Here is a 17,316-nt window from a genome sequence, read left to right on the forward strand (position 1 = left end):
TTTACAGGGTTGCTGACAATTTAGCCCCGCCCAAAATGCCAGAACAGTAAACACACCCCACAAATGACCCAATTTCGGAAAGTAGACACCCCAAGATATTCCCTGAGGGGCATATTGAGTCCATGAAAGATTTAACTTTTTGTCATAAGTTAGCGGAAAGGGGGACTTTGTGAGAAAAAACTAAAAAATATCAATTTCCGCTAACTTGTGCAAAAAAAAAAAAACTTCTATGAACTCGCCATGCCCCTCACGGAATACCTTGGGGTGTCTTCTTTCCAAAATGGAGTCACATGTGGGGTATTTATACTGCCCTGGCATTTTAGGGGCCCTAAAGCGTGAGAAGAAGTCTGGAATCCAAATGCCTAAAAATGCCCTCCTAAAAGGTACTCATTGGAATTTGGGCCCCTTTGCGCACCTAGGCTGCAAAAAAGTGTCACACATGTGGTATCGCCGTACTCAGGAGAAGTAGGGCAATGTGTTTTGGGGTGTATTTTTACATATACCCATACTGTGTGAGAGAAATATCTCTGTAAAATGACAACTTTGTATAAAAAATGGGAAAAGTTGTCTTTTACAGAGATATTTATCTCACACAGTATGGGTATATGTAAAAATACACCCCAAAACACATTGCCCTACTTCTCCTGAGTATGGCGATACCACATGTGTGACACTTTTTTTGCAGCCTAAGTGCGCAAAGGGGCCCAAATTCCAATGAGTATCTTTACGATTTCACAGGGCATTTTTTACGCATTTAGATTCCAAACTACTTCTCACGCTTTAGGTCCCCTAAAATGCCAGGGCAGTATAAATACCCCACAAGTGACCCCATTTTGGAAAGAAGACACCCCAAGGTATTTTGTGAGGGGTATGGTGAGTTCATGTAAAATTTTATTTTTTGTCACAAGTTAGTGGAATATGAGACTTTGTAAGAAAAAAATAATAATAATCATTTTCCGCTAACTTGTGACAAAAAATAAAAACTTCCATGAACTCACTATGCCCATCAGCGAATACCTTAGGGTGTCTACTTTCCAAAATGGGGTCATTTGTGGGGTGTTTCTACTGTCTGGGCATTGTAGAACCTCAGGAAACATGACAGGTGCTCAGAAAGTCAAAGTGCGTAAATTCACATTTTTGCACCATAGTTTGTAAACGCTATAACTTTTACCCAAACCAATAAATATACACTTATTGCATTTTTTTTTATCAAAGACATGTAGAACAATAAATTTAGAGAAAAATGTATATAGAAATGTAGTTATATTAGAAAAATTTTACAACCGAAAGTGAAAAATGGCATTTTTTTGCAAATATTTTGGTAAATTTCGATTAATATCAAAAAAGTAAAAATGTCAGCAGCAATGAAATACCACCAAATAAAAGCTCTATTAGTGAGAAGAAAAGGAGGTAAAATTCATTTGGGTGGTAAGTTGTAGTGCAGAATTGTAAAAAGTGGTCTGGTCATTAAGGGGGTTTAAGCTAGGGGAGCTGAGGTGGTTAAAAGGGCTTCTGTCACCCCACTAAAGTCATTATTTTTTTTTGGCTATCTAAATTCCTTATACTGCGATATGTCAATATATAATGCTCTTACTGATTTTCGTCCTGTAGTTTCTTAAAAAAACTGACTTTTATAATATGTAAATTATCTCTCTACCAGCAAGTAGGGCGGCTACCTGCTGGTAGCAGCCGCATCCTCCTTTCATAAAGACGCCCCCTCCTCATGTTGATTGACAGGGCCAGCGAACGCGTTCGTCCTCTGACTGGCCCTGTCTGCGTTCAAAATTTCGCGCCTGCGCCGTACCGGTCTTCAGTCGGCGCAGGCGCACTGAGAGGAAGCCGCTCGCCGCTCCTTCCTCAGTGCGCCTGTGCCGGGTGTAGATGTGACGTCATCGGCGCATGCGCATTGAGGATGGAGTGGCCGAGCAAGCGTCGTCCTCTCAGTGCGCCTGCGCCGACTGAAGACTGGTACGGCGCAGGCGTGAAATTTTGAACGCAGACAGTCTCTCTTTTGGTGAAAGATAAGAAAGAATCTTCAAAGAGGAGTCTTTTGGAGACCATCAGGTCGTCATAACAACCGACGCCAGCAGGCAAGGATGGGGGAGGCCACACAGAAGGTCAAGTGGTACAGGGTACTTGGAGTCCAGAGATGGCCTTAACCTCTTCAAATATAAAATAATTGATGGCGGGTTTTCAAAGGGCTTCTGTCTCTACATCCATCGATAAGGTCCCAACATATAAAAATACTGTCCGACAGTGCCACCACAGTGGCCTACCTAAACCGGCAAGGAGGGGCAAAAAAAACAAAAGACTTAAGGATCTGGCAGGGAGGATTTTCTGTTGGGCAGAAACAAATTGAAAATCATTAGTAGCCGTCCATCTAAAGGGTGAAGAGAACATCGTAGCAGATTATCTCAGCAGAGAGAATTTAAGAGCAGGAGAGTGGTCTCTAGACCCCGATATGTTCAAAGAAATGGGGGATTCCGAAGGTGGATCTTTTTGCAAGTCAAAAAAAGACAGCTTGAGCTATTTGGTTCCCTCTCCAGCCAAGACCAGCCACTAATGGGGGATGTCTTGTCAAGCCCATGGCCAAAAGATCTCCTTTACGCCTTTCCACCTTTCAATCTAATTCCATGAGTGTTGATAAAGGCGATTGGAGGAAAAAGCACAATGAATACTAATTGCGCCTGGTATTCCATCCAGATGTGGCAAGATTGCACCTAACCTCCTGGAGAGTGAGCAAGCTCAATTAAAGCAAAGGGGTCTGTCTGAGGCTGTGATCACCACTCTTTTGTTCAGTAAGAAATAAACAACTTCCAGGATCTATACAAGAACATGGGAGGCCTTCGTTGATTTTGCAGGAGACAATTTGTACCACAGCCAAGAGCCAATATTCCGCTCATATTGGACTTTCTACAAGCAGGCCTTAATAAGGGGCTCAAGCCCAGTACCCTTAAGGTACAGGTATCGGCATTAAGCAACTTTTTAGAGGCAGACTTTCCGTTGATAAAGCAGTTTATAAGAGGCACATCGAGACAATGCCCGTTTGTACATTCCATTGTTCCGCCCTGGGACCTGAGCCTGGTGTTGGAGGTTTTAATGGACACACCTTTTGAACCTCTGGATGAAATTCACTTAAACTCTTAACTAAAAAAAACACCTTTTTACTAGCAATAACATCAGCCAGAAGAATAGGAGAAATCCAAGCCTTCTCCTGTAGAGCCCCTTACATCTCGGTGTTAGAGGATAGCATTAGCCTTAAACACACTCCTATGTTCCTACCCAAGGTTGCCTCTAGGTTCCATCGCCAGCAGGAAATATCTCTTCAATCCTTTTGCAAAAATCCATCATCTGAGCTTGAGAGGAAATCTAATTTGGACGCCAGAAGATGCCTACTAACTTACCTGGAGGTCTCCAAGAAATTCAGAAACTCTGATCATCTCCTCCTTCAATATAAGGGCCAGCATAATTGTAAGGCAGCAAGCAAAGGTACCATCGCCAGATGGATAAGAAGCGCCATCGAGTTTTGTTATCATCAAAAGTACCTGACTCCCTTAAGGGGATAAAAGCTCATTCTACCAGAGCTGTATCGGCCTCATGGGCAGAAAATGCCCCGACCCCGGTAGAACAAATTTGTAGAGCAACTACATGGGCAAATCCAAATACCTTTTTTTAGACATACGTTGGATATACTTCAAAATCATGATTTATCATATGGCAAAAAAGTATTATCTACAGTAGTCCCACCCTAACAAGTTTTTGTTTTTCTGTTAATCCTCCTGGAGTGCCGTTACAGAGGCGCCAGGAAAAGGGTAAATTACTCTTACCGGTAATTGGTTTTTCCAAAGCCTCCGCAACAGCACTGGATTTCCCTACTCATGTTATTATGATTATTGTGGGATATATTATGTTATTGTACTGTTGAATATTCCAAATACAGTTCTTGCATTACAAAATGAGTCCTATCTCATTAACTGAAGCAGGTAGAGGAAGGGGGCCTTTTAAACTTGAGCTTCTACGTTGTTTCCTGTCCTGGGGAGGCGTGGACATCCTCCTGGAGTCCCGTTGTGGAGGCTATTGGAAAAAACAATTACGGTTAAGAGTAATTTACCCTTTTCATCACTGTCATTTGAATAAGACCTTAGCTAAAATCAAGAGTGAAGCCTGCACAGAGATATTTGGCCTATTTGGCTCTGTCAGTATTTAGTCAGTATTTTTACATCGGTATTGGTAGTTTCACACTAGCGGCAAGGAACTCCGGCTGTTGAACAGGCGGGTGAACAGCCTGTTGGACCCATGCTGCAGCTCCCCCATTATAGTCAATGGGGCTGGAGAGGTAGTCCGGGGGCACGTGTGCACTAGCGCAGCACGGATCCGACAGCCTGCCGGAGTTTTTTGCCACTAGTGTGAAAGTACCCTAAGCCAAAAGCAGTAGTGAATCCTAAACACAGCAGAGGAACAAATCTTTCTTTTATACCTTTTCTCTGTAGGTTTCACTCTTGGTTTTGGCTTACAAATACTGACCGTGTGAAAGAGGCCATACGGTATAACAGAAAGATTTGCATCTCTTCTGTGTTTTTGACCCCCACCTGATTTTGGCTGGCAATTCTTGATGGAAATGACTAAGAACACTGACGTCTGACCTACGCCTAAAATATTCACAAAGAAAACTAAAATTTGTCCTGCAAAAAATTTAAAAAAAAGCACACAAGAACCCAGATTGCTGCATTGATGCAAAAACAAAAGTTAAAAGTTCTTGACTGGTGAGAGAAGATAATGGCATGATCCTAGATGTCTTTTATAGTGTTAGTCCGCCTTTGTAACTATTTCCTATTGATCCAATACATCAATAATAATGGCCTCAGGATACAATATTTTTAACATACAAGGGTCTTTCGTCAGCCACCTCACAGGTGTGGCATATCAAGGTGCTGATTAGACAGCATGAATACTGCACAGGTCTGCCTTAGACTGCCCACAATAAAAGACCACTCTGAAATGTGCAGTTTGATCACAGCACAATGCCACAGATGTCGCAACGTTTGAGGGAGCGTACAATTGGCATGCTTACTGCAGGAATGTCTACCAGAGCTGTTGCCCATGCAATAAATGTTCACTTCTCTACCATAAGCGGTCTCCAAAGGCGTTTCAGAGAATTTAGCAGTACATCCAACCGGCCTCACAACCGCAGACCACGTGTAACCACACCAGCCCAGGACCTCCACATCCAGCATGTTCACCTCCATGATCATCTGAGACCAGCCACCCGGACAGCTGCAGCAACAATTGGTTTGCATAACCAAAGAATTTCTGCACAAACTGTCAGAAACCATCTCAGGGAAGCTCATCTGCATGCTCGTTGTCCTCATCGGGGTCTGGACCTGACTACAGTTCGTCGTCGTAACCGACTTGAGTGGGCAAATGTTCACATTCGATGGCGTCTGGCACGTTGGAGAGATGTTCTGTTCACGGATGAGTCCCGGTTTTCACTGTTCAGGGCAGATGGCGGACAGCGTGTGTGGCGTCGTGTGGGTGAGTGGTTTGCTGACGTCAACGTTGTGGATCGAGTGGCCCATGGTGGCGGTGGGGTTATGGTATGGACAACGAACACAGGTGCATTTTATTGATGGCATTTTGAATGCACAGATATACCGTGACGAGATCCTGAGGCCCATTGTTCTGCCATTCATCCACGACCATCACCTCATGTTGCAGCATGATAATGCACGGCCCCATATTGCAAAGATCTGTACACAATTCCTGGAAGCTGAAAACATTACATTTCTTGCATGGCCGGACATGTCACCCATTGAGCATGTTTGGGATGCTCTGGATCAGCGTATACGACAGCGTGTTCCAGTTCCTGCCAATATTCTGCAACTTCGCACAGCTATTGAAGAGGAGTGGACCAAGATTCCACAGGCCACAATCAACAACCTGATCAACTCTATGCGACGGAGATGTGTTGCACTGCGTGAGGCAAATGGTGGCCACACCGGATACTGACTGGCTTTATGAACCCCCTCCCCAGTAAGGCAAAACTGTGCACATTTCAGAGTGGACTTTTATTGTGGGCAGTCTAAGGCACACCTGTGCAGTATTCATGCTGTCTAATCAGCACCTTGATATGCCACACCTGTGAGGTGGGATGGATTATCTCGGCAAAGGAGAAGTGCTCACTAACACAGATTTAGGCCTCTTTCACAGGACCGTTTTTTTTTTTTTTCGTTTACGGGCCGTTTTTTGCGTTCCGTATACGGAACCATTCATTTCAATGGTTCCGCAAAAAAAACGGAATGTACTCCGTGTGCATTCCGTTTCCGTTCCGTTGAAAGATAGAACATGTCCTATTATTGCCCGCAAATCACGTTCCGTGGCTCCATTCAAGTCAATGGGTCCGCAAAAAAAACGGAACACATACGGAAATGCATCCGTATGTTTTCCGAATCCGATCCATTTCTGCGGAACCATCCATTGAAAATTTTATGCCCAGCCCAATTTTTTTCTATGCAATTACTGTATACTGTATATGCCATACGGAAAAACGGAATGGAAAAACGGAACGGAAACACGACAGAAACAAAAAACGAAACAACGGATCTGTGAAAAACGGACCGCAAAATACTGAAAAAGCCATACGGTCGCGTGAAAGAGGCCTAAGACAGATTTGTGAACAATATTTGAGAGTAATGGGTCTTTTGTGTGTGTAAAAAATGTTTCAGATCTTTGAGTTCAGCTCATGCAAAATGGGAGCAAAACCGAAAGTGTTGCCTTTATATTTTCAGTGTATTAACCAATTGTAACTTGAGGGACCACTGTGGTCCTCACTAAAACTGTCCTAGCGTTTTGTGTATTCAGCTCCTTTGCGGACCTGTGTCTATGGTTAGACTTCATTACTTCCTTCCATTTTTTCCCCCTCATTGTCTGTAGTTAGTCAGGTGGAAGAGAGAGACATGAATGCAGGATTTGACTATGCAGAGTAATTGTCCCTAGAGACACATAACTGTGCATAAGGGCTGCGTACACAAAATATATATTTTTTTAATAATTACTAATTGCCAAGTTGCTTCATTTTAGATGTGTCAGAACAATAGAAAATGGTTACAAAGGTGTTGATACCCTTTCATTGTTACCTTTTGGTTTTAGTTGTGTTAAAAAAGATTTTTTTAATGGTTTGCTTTACTGTACCCTGTGTACTTATCCATGCATTTCATTGTCTGTAAATCTATTTGCAAAATCCCAAGAACCCACAAGTAAAAAATAGGTTTATTGCACAATCTAATAAACATATGTAATTTCCACACTGATTTCACCTTAGGTCATGGCGTTGCCTAACACACAGGCTACGTGATTGGTGCTAACCAGCCAAAAAATGTAAATTTAAGATTAGACTAGATATGCATTAGGGTGTATCCGTCATAAGTGCTCATTGATTCCTGTTATTCCCTGCCATGTGGATACAGCTGTATACTGAGCATTAAAGGGCTTTTCCAGGATTTTAATATTGATGACCTATTGCCAGGATACACAGTGAGCAGTGTAATTACAAGCCGTCCCATTCACTTCTATCGGACGGTTCCGTAGTATACACTTGTATAGGAAGGCGTCGTCCCAAAGAAGTTTTCTACAGACACTAAATAGCATAGTAACATAGTTTATAAGGCTGAAAAAAAAGACATTTGTCCATCCAGTTCGGCCTGTTATCCTGCAAGTCGATCCAGAGGAAGGCAAAGAAAAAAATATTTTCCTCACTTTCGGGGAAAATAATTCCTTCCCGACTCCAATCAGGCAATCAGAATAACTCCCTGGATCAACGACCCCTCTCTAGTAGCTATAGTCTGTAATATTATTACACTCCAGAAATACATCCAGGCCCCTCTTGAATTCCTTTATTGTACTCACCATCACCACCTCCACAGGCAGAGAGTTCCATAGTCTCACTGCTCTTACCGTAAAGAATCCTCTTCTATGTTTGTGTGCAAACCTTCTTTCCTCCAGACGCAGAGGATGTCCCCTCGTCACAGTCCTGGGGATAAATAGATGATGGGATAGATCTCTGTACTGACCCCTGATATATTTACACATATTAATTAGATCTCCCCTCAGTCGTCTTTTTTCTAAAGTGAATAACCCTAATTTTGATCACCTTTCAGGGTACTGTAGTCCACCCATTCCAGTTATTACTTTAGTTGCCCTCCTCTGGACCCTCTCCAGCTCTGCTATGTCTGCCTTGTTCACAGGAGCCTAGAACTTTACACAGTACTCCATGTGTGGTCTGACTAGTGAGTTGTAAAGTGATAGGACTATGATCTTATCACGGGCATCTATGCCCCTTCTGATGCAACCCATTATCTTATTATATATATTTGGATTATGAAGGACAAGCTCTCCTTCTCTCCTATTGCCTAAAGGGAATCTTCACTTTGTAATGCCTATACTTTTTAGGAATACCATTTTGTCCTGATTTTTCTTTAAAGTAAATAAATATCAATTACATTCATATTGTCCCCTTAAAAATGCCCACATTGTGCAAAAATGTAGACATATTTGGTATTGCCACATTCAGAACGACAGGTATAATAAAGTTAATAAAATCATATGGTGAACACTGGAAAATTAACAATTCCATAACAATAGTGAGAAAAACTGAATAAAAGCTACAACAACTTGTGTAGCTTGAAGTATCATTGAAAAAACTACATATCGTGCAAAAAAAAGGCCACCTGATACTACAAATTAAAAAAATCAGTCCACCATGTGGGTATGTTGATGGGGGAAAAAAACTAAAACGTATGGGTCTTGGAACGCTCTCTCCACTTTGACACGACCAAGCAGTGTAAACGTCACCACACCTTTACACACTACCTCTAGGTGTAACGACAACGCCCCCGTTGCTCCTACAGACTCATTTGCATATATTAAAACATAATTTTTCTCAGCAATGCAAACACATATGAACATGGGACTAATACAGATGCCTTCAGCTGCCAAGTGCACATGTAGCAGGTCAGCCAGTGTCAGAGGTACAAAACTGCTGACAGATGCACTTTAAGGGGCTAATAAGAAGTAACTTTTCTTCTAAGACTGTGCTGCATAGCCATCTTGGGTACTTCAGGTGTCTCAAGACCAAGTATAGCAGTGTGGCAGTACAGCCATAGAACTGACTGGGATTGTAGTGCGACTTGCAGATTTGACACGACCATGACCCCAGATTTGCAAAAAATCCAGCCCTGCGGGATTTTTTTGTGATTCTAGCGTCACACTGTGACCCCATTCAGTTCTATGGCTACACTGCTACACTTGGTCGCGCGACACTTGAGGTACCCAAGATCGCTATGCAGCACCAGCCTTAGAAGGAAGGTTACTTCTTATTAACCCCTGCAGTTGCGCCCAAGAACGCTGTATAGCCCCAGCCCAATAGATGGTGTTTGGGAACCTGCCGTCAAAGAGTTAAATTACCCAGAAAGCCGTGAGTATCCCAACTTTATAACGGAGATTAAATATTTGAGTTGTATATGTATTTTCAGTCTTCCTGTGACTGCTATATTCTTTGAAACATTACAAGTGAAAGGAAGAGCTATGGGCTCCTGCAGCTGCGAGCGTAAATTATCCAGCTGCGACCTGTAACGTTATATTCTCTGCGCCTTGTAACAGTATATATCTTGTAGAGGCTGCAGGAATGAGAACTGTGCAAGCCGCGCCGTCATCCATCATTTTTACAAAGAGAAACCGTGACAAATAAAATAATTAGAACCACAAAGTTTAGCACCTAGCCAAAGAGCAGAGATTAGGATGTAAGCCAGTAGGACTTGGAGCTCTTCCTTCGGCTGGTGGCTTCCTTCTGTGAGCTGACCTTACTGTAAGTGATTATTATATATGATGGTAGCCGAGCATTGTAGGAGGCAGAGTGTATCTACAGGAGGCATATCAAAAGAGCTGTGTTCTGCATGGAGATAATGAACTTGTCTGGAGCGGGGAGACTACACCGTGATTCATTTATCCCATCAACAGTCTTCTAGGGTTTCACTTTATTGCGCGCTGCAAGAAGAAAACTTTTACCCTTTTTAAGTTATTGCCTTAGTATTGAGGGGTCCGTCCCCTCTCCTGACATATCTGTTTTACTAACTACTTGCATTCCCCATGTACAGTGCCATGAAAAAGTATTCATACCCCTTGAACTTTTCCACGTTACACCAACAAATCTAAATGTATTTTATATGATAGACTGACACAAAATAGCAAGTATGTGTGAAGTGAAAAGAAAATGATACATGGTTTTCAAAATTTTTAATAGATAAAAATCTAGAAAGTTTGGCGTGCATAACTTCTAGTAGGAGTAATACAAGAATGACACAAAATAGTCATAAGAAGGGATGCTAGTTCCTTTGTGAATCTGAAAAACAAGTTTTATGCAGATTAGGTCAAACGGTCGGTCCCCAGAGCTAACAATGTCCATTTAAAAGGGTTGTCCTGGTTTAGAGCTGAACCCAGACGTTTCCCCTTCTTTACCCAGGCAGCCCCTCTGAGATGAGCATCAGAGCATTTCTTGCTCCTTCCACCTAGCAGTGAGCCTGGTGACGTCACTGGCCTTAATGGGCAGAGTTTAGCGCTGCCATAGCCAGTTTTACAGTCTAGGGCAGCGGTAAAGCCCGCCCATTAGTGGCAGTGACGTCACCAGAAACACTGCTAGGTGGAAGCCTCCGCCTAGGAGAGACCCGGTACGTCACTGGATCTAATGAAAAAGCCCTTGACCTGTGCTGTTCAGCTCCGATGCTCATCTCAGAGGGGCTGCTTGGGTGAAGAAGGGCATATGTCCGGGTTCAGCTGTGAACCTGGACAACCCATTGAATTCAAGTCCCACTACTACCCTTTGCACTTTTGCCACCTCTTTCAGCTGCTGACATCACTGAGACACAAATCAAGACCTAGGACAGGGATCAGCAACCTCCGACACTCCGGCTGCTCTGAAACTACAACTCCAAGAATCCTCCTTTCACTTCTGTGGAAGTAACAAGAACAGACTGGGAGTTGTAGTTTCACAGCCGCTGGAGGTTGCTGATCCCTGGCCTAGGATGAGCATCACACTGCTCCTGCACAGGATTTCACTTTGGGTCTTAGTGATGTCAGCAAGTGGTGAAAAGGGGAGAAGCGGGGATCCTTTCACCTCATTTGCATATTGGATCAAAAATAGCTTTTTCGGATTTGGCAGATTAACAAAGGGAACAAAAGGTATATTTGCGTTTCTATTTGTGTCAAATACACAGCGCTGGGACCAGTTTAATGCGTGACAGTCAGTGAGGTGATAGACTCAATTTAAAGGGATATCACCATCTTATAATATTGTTGCATATCGCTAGGATATAACATAACATCTTGGTCTCCTTCCATGGAGTGAGGTCCCTTCATTTCTTTCTCTGCAGAGCAGCGTTATTAAAGTGAATGGGGCTGTTTTTTAGGTCTCTGTACTGTAGGTGGCCAGGAGTACCTGAAGTGTCATCAGAAAGTGACATATTGTTTAGATCAAGATTTTATGATCTATATACAGTACAGACCAAAAGTTTGGACACACCTTCTCATTCAAAGAGTTTTCTTTATTTTCATGACTATAAAAATTGTAGATTCACACTGAAGGCATCAAAACTATAAATTAACACATGTGGAATTATATACATAACAAACAAGTGTGAAACAACTGAAAATATGTCATATTCTAGGTTCTTCAAAGTAGCCACCTTTTGCTTTGATTACTGCTTTGCACACTCTTGGCATTCTCTTGATGAGCTTCAAGAGGTAGTCCCCTGAAATGGTTTTCACTTCACAGGTGTGCCCTGTCAGGTTTAATAAGTGGGATTTTTTTGCCTTATAACTGGGGTTGGGACCATCAGTTGTGTTGAGGAGAAGTCAGGTGGATACACAGCTGATAGTCCTACTGAATAGACTGTTAGAATTTGTATTATGACAAGAAAAAAGCAGCTAAGTAAAGAAAAACGAGTGGCCATCATTACTTTAAGAAATGAAGGTCAGTCAGTCAGCCGAAAAATTGGGAAAACTTTGAAAGTAAGGGCTATTTGACCATGAAGGAGAGTGAGGGGGTGCTGCGCCAGATGACCTGGCCTCCACAGTCACCGGACCTGAACCCAATCGAGATGGTTTGGGATGAGCTGGACCGCAGAGTGAAGGCAAAAGGGCCAACAAGTGCTAAGCATCTCTGGGAACTCCTTCAAGACTGTTGGAAGACCATTTCAGGGGACTACCTCTTGAAGCTCATCAAGAGAATGCCAAGAGTGTGCAAAGCAGTAATCAAAGCAAAAGGTGGCTACTTTGAAGAACCTAGAATATGACATATTTTCAGTTGTTTCACACTTGTTTGTTATGTATATAATTCCACATGTGTTAATTCATAGTTTTGATGCCTTCATAGTCATGAAAATAAAGAAAACTCTTTGAATGAGAAGGTGTGTCCAAACTTTTGGTCTGTACTATATATGTATATATGTATATATGTGTGTGTATATATATATATATATATATATATATATATATATATATATACTAATCAAAACTAAAAGACAGGCTATATATATATATATATATATATATATATATATATATATATATATAAAAAAAAGTTGAAAAACGGGCAGCACTCCATGAAATAAAATTGTCCTGCATGGGTGAATAAACTTTTTTCCAATTTTATTTTATGGAGTGTTGCCTGTTTTTCGACTTTTATATACTGGGTTTGCTTATATATATAATTTATTTGTTTGTTTTAATTCATATCACTGTATTTTAAATAACAATCCTGTAGGATTTCAAGTTGATCACCTAGCCTCATTATAGGCTGACCGTTCCTGTTTTGTACAGATCTCTTTTCAGCAGTCATCTCATTATGATTTCATGCATGATTACAGTGAAGGGTATATAGTGTATATCTATAATAGATAACACAGTAGGTGATGGACACAGCTTATCTATCCCCCTCCCTGCACAATGACCTCTGCACAGGTCACAACAGTCCTCCATAGAAGTAATGAGTCCTCTCCAGACTATAGGTTTCTATGGTCCACATATAAAGCATATCTCTGCATGATCATGTGTTAAAAGACAGCTACAATGAGAAAATAGAAACTGATTACAGAAGAGAATATGTTCTGGTTTTAATTCGGTAAGAATAATCATTCCTCATTTCCAGCAGCTCTCTGCTCTGGCTAACAGAGGGTGGCCTGAGCGCGAGTTTCCCTTATGCCATCCATACGCCCTAATAGGGCCTACGGAAAGCGGTTCCATAGATGAGACGACCCCTTTATCTGCCCATACACATATCCCAGCCAGAACAGTAGCTGCTCTATACTCCTGGAACAGGAATTTACTTGTGAGCAGCCGCCTGACTGTAGCTCTGTCTTCCTGTGCCAATCTCTGCAGCATTAGGAGGACTACAAGCCACCCTGGCTGGATACATCCTATACCAGGGTTCAGCAGCCTCCGACACTCCAGCTCCTGTGAAACTGCAACTCCCAGCAGGCACCCTTGCGTGGCAGTTCTCAGAGGTCCTGTAGAAGTGAATTGAGCATGCTGGGAGCTGTAGTTTCACAACAGCTGGAGGTTCCTGACCCCTGTCCTGTCCTGGTTTTCTAGGAAGGCCGATTCCCATGCTGCCTAGGATACACTGTGATCACAGGCTAATTCATTTCACGCCCATACGCTGGCTGCCGAACATCCTATCAGTGCAACATTTAGTTGGTGTCGCAGAGGGTTGTTTCAGGCTGTAAATATAGATTTCCTACATTTTTCCCCCCCAAGAGATATTAATGCAAAAATGTTGCATTAAGATGATCTCTATGTAAAAGCTTAAATCTTATCTGAGCTTTCTCCATTCCTGCAGAAGTCCATAAATATTGCAGACGGTGATTTACTAGCCAGGACGAGGGAGCAGCCCCCAATAGATGGAGGCTTTTTACACACTCGCATCCATTCACGCTTGCAGCCCTCGTCCTATCCCCTCATTAATTCATTTTCTCAACAGTTAAGAATTTGGTTCCACAACAAAGCTAAAAGCTTTTTTGGCTTCGTCGGGCTGTGTACTGTCCAGTAATCATGTATAAGTGACATATTTACAACTCGGAATAAATCTCTTCGGTTTGTCTTTTTTTTGTTCCATTAAGTTGAATGAACAGATTGAATATATATGCTCGGGATTTCAAGGTTTCTTGCCAACTGGGAACATCAAAGCGTATCACTTATTTCAAGTATGAAATATTACAAATGGGAATGAACTGCTTCCATTTTGACTTGTCACAGAGGAATAATAACTGAGCTCAATATACGTTTTATTATCCCCAAAAAATCAGAGCCAAGCAAAATAGAGAAATCGGTGCATTGTATGGGGCAACGTCATTCTCCTTGCGCTCTCCTCGCCTTTTTAATTGCCTGCACTGTTTCTCTAAATTATTGGGTCCACCTTGTTTTTGTCGAGGTCCAGCAAGAAGTACAGAAAGTTTAGTAGAAAGAAGGTAAATCTAATTCGTACTGAGTAAAAAATGTGAAAAAGGGGTTCTAGTTCTTTTCTTTTTTAAATATAAATTGTCTATTCTCAGGATAGGCCATCAATATCTGATCAGTAGACGCTCCGAATCCGCATCCCCACCGATCAGCTGTTCTGCAGTAGCTCCAGTGCCAGAACTACGGAGCTAGTGAATGGAACGGATTACTGCAGTGCCGCTCCCATTGATCTGAACAGGAGCCACTACACCAGGCATGCTCAACCTGCGGCCCTCCAGCTGTTGCAAAACTACAACTCCCAGCATGCCCGAACAGCCTACAGCTATCCGCCTACAGCAGGGCATTGTGGGAGTTGTAGTTTTACAACAGCTGGAGGGCCGCAGGTTGAGCATGCCTGCACTACACTAAACAGCCGATGGAGCCGTGTAGTTCCAACACCAAAGCTACTGCAGAACAGTTAATCGGGGGTGCGGGGTGTCCGACCCTGCTGATCAGATGGTCTGTACGGAGGATAGACCATCAAATGTATTAGGTAGCATGTGGTAAGGATAGACCTTGGTTATATCCCCTGTCCTCCATGGGAATTGCAGTCTTATTCACACCAGTGTATTCTAGGCTGCATTCACACTACTGTCAGAGGCTTCATTCTTTTCAGAGCCTCTGTTGGCTTGGATGTACAGTAGCTGTATTCTTCCCATCCAAATGAGGTACCCCGAAACGGAACGTCGGTAAACTTCAATATATGTCAGTGGAGTCTGTTAGGTGCCATTAGTGTTAGATACTGCGCTGGTTCATGGTTTCCATTTATAACAGAAGCAATGATGGCGGTGTAAACACTCATCACATCCATGACCTTGGAGTCATGGACAGTCCCGTCAGTGCTATGGTCTCTGTATTGCAGATTTGCACTTTACAGAGCTGTAATGCAGCCGTGTACATGAGGCTTAAAGGGGTTTTCCAAGACGTTACCATGGACACCCGGGATCCCCGCCGATCAGCTGTTTGAGAAGGGAGCGGCGCTCGCAGCAGCCCGTGGCCTTCTCTAGCCTTTTCTCAGTCAGTGACGACACGTCACATGGCTTAGGCGCAGCTCATCCCCATAGAAGTGAATGGGGCTGAGCTGCGATACTAAGCACAGCCGCTTTACAATGTACGGGGCTGTGCTTGGTAAGCTGAGAGAAGGCCGTGGCGCTCACAGGAGCATCAGTGTCTTCTCAAACAGCTGATCTGCGGGTTTCCTTTGTGTCAGACCCCACCGATCAGATACTGATGACTTATCCAGAGGATAGGTCTTCCGTATTAAAGTCTCAGAAAACACTTTAGTGGGCGTCCGAGATAATAAAAAATCTTGGAGAAGCCCTAAAATGGCTTAAAATAAAATAACATGTATACTCTCCTCTTTCCCCAGCGTTTTTGGCAGCACTGGTCTAGTTCTTCTGCTGCTGTTTACAAACCGCAGCGGGGATGTCCTGGAATACTGCACATCACTGCTGCAGCCAATCATTGGTCTATCACTGAGAACAGTGACTGACTGTAACAGTGACGTGCCGTATACTGGCATGTCACTGTGCATGTTACTGACGTGCAGGTTTATGGAATGTCACTGCTGCAGCCAATCGATGTTCGCAGCTAAGGACAGTCATTGGCTGCAGCAGTGACATGCCGTATCCCAGGACATCACCGCTGCTGTTTGTAAACGGCTGCAGGGGAACTGGACTAGTGTCGCTGAGTACAGCACTGCAGAAAAGGATAAGTATACACCATGCTTTTTATTTTAAGCCATTTTAAAGCTTGTTTAACATTTTTTAATATCTTGGACAGCCCCTTTAAGTTGAGTCTTGTGCTGGCATGTCTGTCGAACATGGTCCAACCAGTAGTTATAACAGGCAAGAATAGGGAGGCCTAGGAAGGAGACAGCCAGCTCATGGTAAATGCTATTAAGTGATACACAATGTGAACAAACAGTATAGAAAAATGAAAATATTCCTTTTGTGACAAAATGCCAAAACGAGCAGCTCATCTTTTCTTGCCTTCATTTTTGACAAACATGTTTGTTTGCTAAAATTACCTAAACACCTATTGCCCTTTGTTGGAGGGAAACAGATTTGATCCCTCTTTTCTGACATAATACTTTTTGAAATACGATCTCAGTGTTACCTTTTGTTTTTAAGGAAAGAATACGAAGCTATATGAACAGAGTGAAAGAAATAACAGACCGTAAGAAAGCTGCCCGACTTGACAAGGGAGCAGCGCAGCGATTTATAAAGCATGCTCTATCTGATCCCACTGCCGAGGACGGCACCCCAGCCAAAAAACAGTCAAAGAAGAAGAAATAGCAAATTTTGTCCAGATATTTTTATTTCATTTGCGTTTTTTTTTGTACTATTTGTTCTTTGTATTTTATTGATTGATTAAACCCTGTTCTATTTTTCCCCTGAAATGTTTTATTTCCTGTTGCAGATATAGCACTGCCAAATTCTGCCGTGATGTGCAGAGATAGTCAATCACATCTGTCCCTGCTTCCAGTAGGGATCACAATCTCCTTTATTATTCTCTCACAAACATACCAGCTACGGAGAGTGGGGGTCATGTACTAATCTTCTACGCCAGTTTTTATGGCGCACAAAAGTCGATAATTTTGTAGCAATTGTAATTTTGCAGCAAAATTTGCGACTTTTTTCTTTAGCTTTTTCTGACACCTTTGCCACTTTTCCAAAAAGTTGGCGGTGGAGGCTGGGCTGCAGGTGGGAGCTCGACAGCCCAACTCCTTTATCAACTTGTACGCCAGAAAAGTGGTGCTCATTACCCCAGAAA

General features: G+C 42.7%; 1 protein-coding gene and 1 long non-coding RNA gene across 3 annotated transcripts in view; one reads left to right on the forward strand and one right to left on the reverse strand.

The window, feature by feature from the left end:
- The window catches only part of C1D (C1D nuclear receptor corepressor), a 56,242-nt gene extending 39,309 nt beyond the window's left edge, over window positions 1-16,933 (forward strand). For both annotated transcript variants that reach the window (XM_040430058.1, XM_040430060.1), the window contains exon 5: window positions 16,674-16,933. In XM_040430058.1, coding sequence (XP_040285992.1) covers window positions 16,674-16,838 — 165 coding nt within the window. In that variant the 3' untranslated portion in view covers window positions 16,839-16,933. The remainder of the gene's footprint in view (window positions 1-16,673) is intronic.
- On the reverse strand, window positions 9,064-15,704 carry LOC120999184. The gene is made up of 3 exons (XR_005778507.1): window positions 15,573-15,704; window positions 10,903-10,906; window positions 9,064-9,075 (listed from the first exon to the last, which is right to left on the reverse strand). It is a non-coding gene; the product is annotated as an uncharacterized LOC120999184 (long non-coding RNA).
- Window positions 16,934-17,316: the final 383 nt, after the last annotated feature.

Source organism: Bufo bufo, chromosome 4, assembly GCF_905171765.1.
Source record: "Bufo bufo chromosome 4, aBufBuf1.1, whole genome shotgun sequence".
Lineage (NCBI taxonomy): Eukaryota > Metazoa > Chordata > Amphibia > Anura > Bufonidae > Bufo > Bufo bufo.